Source organism: Geospiza fortis, unplaced genomic scaffold (assembly GCF_000277835.1).
Source record: "Geospiza fortis unplaced genomic scaffold, GeoFor_1.0 scaffold3379, whole genome shotgun sequence".
Lineage (NCBI taxonomy): Eukaryota > Metazoa > Chordata > Aves > Passeriformes > Thraupidae > Geospiza > Geospiza fortis.
Window position 1 is genome coordinate 13,925 of NW_005055050.1, and position 3,505 is coordinate 17,429.

The 3,505-nt window shown below is 54.8% G+C and overlaps 2 protein-coding genes across 2 annotated transcripts in view; one reads left to right on the forward strand and one right to left on the reverse strand.

Annotated features, from left to right (window-relative positions):
• The first annotated feature begins 479 nt into the window (after positions 1-479).
• LOC102031587 (zinc finger protein 239-like) lies at positions 480-2,805 on the forward strand. Its single transcript, XM_031065687.1, has 3 exons — positions 480-493; positions 658-736; positions 923-2,805. Exon 3 carries the CDS (start codon positions 937-939, stop codon positions 2,014-2,016), a length of 1,080 nt encoding a protein of 359 aa, XP_030921547.1. The 5' UTR covers positions 480-493; positions 658-736; positions 923-936; the 3' UTR covers positions 2,017-2,805.
• Positions 2,806-3,163: 358 nt separating this feature from the next.
• The window catches only part of LOC102031757 (cytochrome P450 4F3-like), a 3,831-nt gene continuing 3,489 nt past the window's right edge, over positions 3,164-3,505 (reverse strand). The window contains 2 exon segments of the mRNA XM_014311560.1: positions 3,164-3,344; positions 3,444-3,503. Of these exon segments, the coding sequence (XP_014167035.1) occupies positions 3,164-3,344; positions 3,444-3,503 (241 nt within the window).

Below are 3,505 nucleotides of genomic sequence, written 5' to 3' on the forward strand. Positions count from 1 at the left end.
TCAGTCTCTTATCAGTCTCTCTGGTGCTGGAAATGCTGCAGCCCAGCCCCAGTGGGGCACAGGTGTGAGCACCTGGTGCTCTTCTGGGTGTTCAGTCCAGAGCAGGTTTAGACAGGTCCAAAGAAAAGGAAAAGCCAAAAACCACAGTCTAGGGAACTTCTCTGCCTCAGCGAGCTCAAACTAACTAAAAGCAAAGGAGAGCTCTGTCCTGCCGTCTGTCCATCTGCAGACAAGAGAGGAGCCGGAATGTGGAGGAGTGAGAGAGGTTCTGAAAACAAACTCTGTGCCTCTTCTTCCTCCCTCTCTGCTCTCAGAACCAGTGTTAAAGGTGCAAAATTTATTTCAGACAGATGGGGATACGAGCATCATAAATTCATCCCTGGGACCCCCAAAAGACCGTCAGCCTGTGTAAGCAGGACCCAGGAGAGGGGGAATGCCCAGGACCCATGGGCCCCCCAGCAACTCTGAGAAGAGGGACCCCTATAACCCCAAAGTGAGGAGACTGGAAACAGGGAACTCCTGGGAGAGGTTTTTGGACTCCTTGCTTTTTGGAGGTATTTCTGGCCACCAGACACCCAGTGACTTCTGGAGATGGACTTGGCCAGTGGGACCTTCGAAGGTAATGCACTACTCACATCTTGTTTTTCCCTAAACCAGGATTTCCCATTCCCAAACCTCATCTGGATAGAGGAGGAGGCTGCGAGGAGGAGGAAGATACCCCAGGACACTCAGGCAGGTGAGGAGGAAGTCACTACCCCTTTCCCCCTCTCTCCTGCTCCATCTCTCAGCCCAGCCCAACCCCCGGTTGCAGGACAGCCCCACTGCTGATGCTGTCCAGCCAGGGATGCACTGGTGGGATCTCCTTCCCCTTCCCTCTGGCACAGAGGCAAATCCCATCCTCTCCTTGTCCTTCCTCCCCCAGACAAAGAGCTGAGGATGGAGAGCAGGGAGGACAAATCCCCGCGGCAGAACCTCGTGGCAGAGGCCATTTTGAGCGGCTCCACGGCGCAGGAATCCGACGGGGAGGAAAAGCCCCAGAGATCTTGCAGGAGGAGGGGCTCTAAACCCAGCCCAGGATGCTCCAAGGAGGAAAGACCCACCCTGTGCCAAGAAAGCAGCCAGAGATCTGGCCAGAGCTCTGAGGTGGTGGTCAATGAGCAGCTTGACGATGGCAAGAAGCCCCACCAGTGCTTGGAATGTGGGAAGAGTTTCCTCACGAACTCACGCCTGGTCCTCCACAAGAGGATGCACACCGGGGAACGGCCCTACGAGTGTGGGGAATGTGGGAAGAGCTTCAGTATCAGCTCCCACCTGTACCGCCACCAGAAGATCCACACTGGGGAAAGGCCCTATGAATGTGGGAAATGTGGGAAGAGCTTCAGAGACACCTCTGACCTGATGGTCCACCAGAGGATTCACACCGGGGAACGACCCTATGAGTGTGGGGAGTGTGGACAGAGCTTCAATGTCAGCTCCCACCTGATCGCCCACCAGCGGATCCACACCGGGGAACGGCCCTACAAGTGTGGGGAATGTGGAAAGAACTTCAGCCTGAGCTCCAGTTTGATCCGCCACCAGAGGATCCACACTGATGAACGGCCCTATAAATGTGGAGAATGTGGGAAAGGCTTCAGGAAGAGCTGCCATCTGAACCGCCACCAGATGATCCACACTGGGATACGACCCTTTCTGTGTGGGGAATGTGGGAAGGGCTTCCGTGACAGCTCTGACCTGATCATCCACCAGACAACGCACACTGGGGAATGCCCCTACACGTGCTCAGAATGTGGGAAGAGCTTCAGCCAGAACTCCAACCTGATTGCCCACCAGAGGATCCACACTGGGGAGAGGCCCTACAAGTGTGGGGAATGTGGGAAGAGCTTTGGCCAGAACTCCAGCCTGATTGCCCACCAGAGGATCCACACTGGGGAGAGGCCCTATGAGTGTTCTGAGTGTGGGGAGAGGTTTCAGAGCCGATACCGTCTCCTCAAGCATCAGCAGATTCACACAGAATAGAGACCCTTCTGCTGCCCTGACTGCAAGAAGGGGTTTAAGAAAAACTCCACCCTTGTCACTCACCAGCGGATCCACACTGCGGAGAGGCCCTAACAGTGTCCCAGGTGTGGGAAGAGCTTCTCTCAGAACTCTACCGTGACCCAACACCAAGGGAGGCAGCAGTAAGGGATGCCCTACAAGTGCCCTGTGCAGGAAGAGCTTTGAGCGCTGCTTCAACTCCATCTCCTATTGGAGGACCCCAATTGGATGGTCCACAGTGACCCTCGCTGGGCAGAGACTTGGTCATCCATGGTCCTGGTGATCCATGTTGGGAAGACACCTGGCTGGTGGTTTTCACATCTTCCTGGCTCACCTTGGGCACTTGGATGCAGCCAGAAAAAAATACATTGGGATGCAAACAGATGTCAGAATTTCATAGGGGACAGCACATTTTTTTACTTTTGACACCAAAAAAGTCTCACCTTTTGCATCCAATCATTGCTTCGGGTGGCATCAAGGAATAATGGATTGTATTGGAGGTCTTTTCCAACCTGAATCATTCCATGATTGTAATTCTCTCTAGCCCACAGGCATCTTCCACAGCCAAATGGTGATGGACTGGGGCAAAAAACCAAGATTTTGGAGACAATGGAGTGGAAACTCCTCTTAAAAAGGTCCTTTCTACCCGCCCAGGCACATGGATACTCAGCAGCATGGACACGTAAATCCTTTTATTTTGGCTTTGATTTTCCTTCATTTTTCTTCATCCTTTCACCCAAACATTAGGGTAAAATACAGACATTCAACTAAGACATGGAGAGTGACATTGGGGGACATGGTGGGGATGGGGACAAGGACATGGGTGTGGACATGGCTGTGGATGGCGATATTGGGCATGGCGGGGTGTCACAGATATAGATGGTGACATGGGGCTGTATCGCCATGGGTGAGGACATGTGGGACATGGCCATGGATGGTGACAAGTGGCCTCAGGGACAAGTCCATGGGTTGACATGTCCGTGCCATGGGGTGTCCCATGGCCAAGGACAACACATCCCCAGCACCACCACAATTCTGTCCCTTTCATGCTACCATTTATTCCCTGCTCCTCCCCTGGCTATGACAGCCGCCTTGCGGGATGTCCCCATGTCCTGGTGACCCATGTCCCTCAGGCCACTCCCACCAGTGGCTCCAGCAGCAGCCAGAGCCCGTCCTGGGCACGCAGGATCAGCTCGGGCTTGCGGCGCGGGGGTGGCCTCGCGTTGTCCCTCCGCAGCACGAACCGGGACAGTGTCAATGCCACTGCCACCTTCATCTCAGCCATGGCAAAGCTCTGCCCGATGCAGTTCCTGCCACCACATCCCCACTGTCACTGTCACCCAACTGTGAACCCAGCCAGGGACAGGGGTGGCACTTGGGGACACTCCTGTCCCCACTCCAGCACATACCTGGGGCCAGCAGAGAAGGGGATGAAGGACGACGGGGACCGTCCCTTGCTGTTCTCCGGACT

What these genes read in the sequence shown, in the direction of transcription:
- LOC102031587 (XM_031065687.1), top strand. Translation starts at nt 937, where the DNA reads ATGGAGAGCAGGGAGGACAAATCCCCGCGGCAGAACCTCGTGGCAGAG.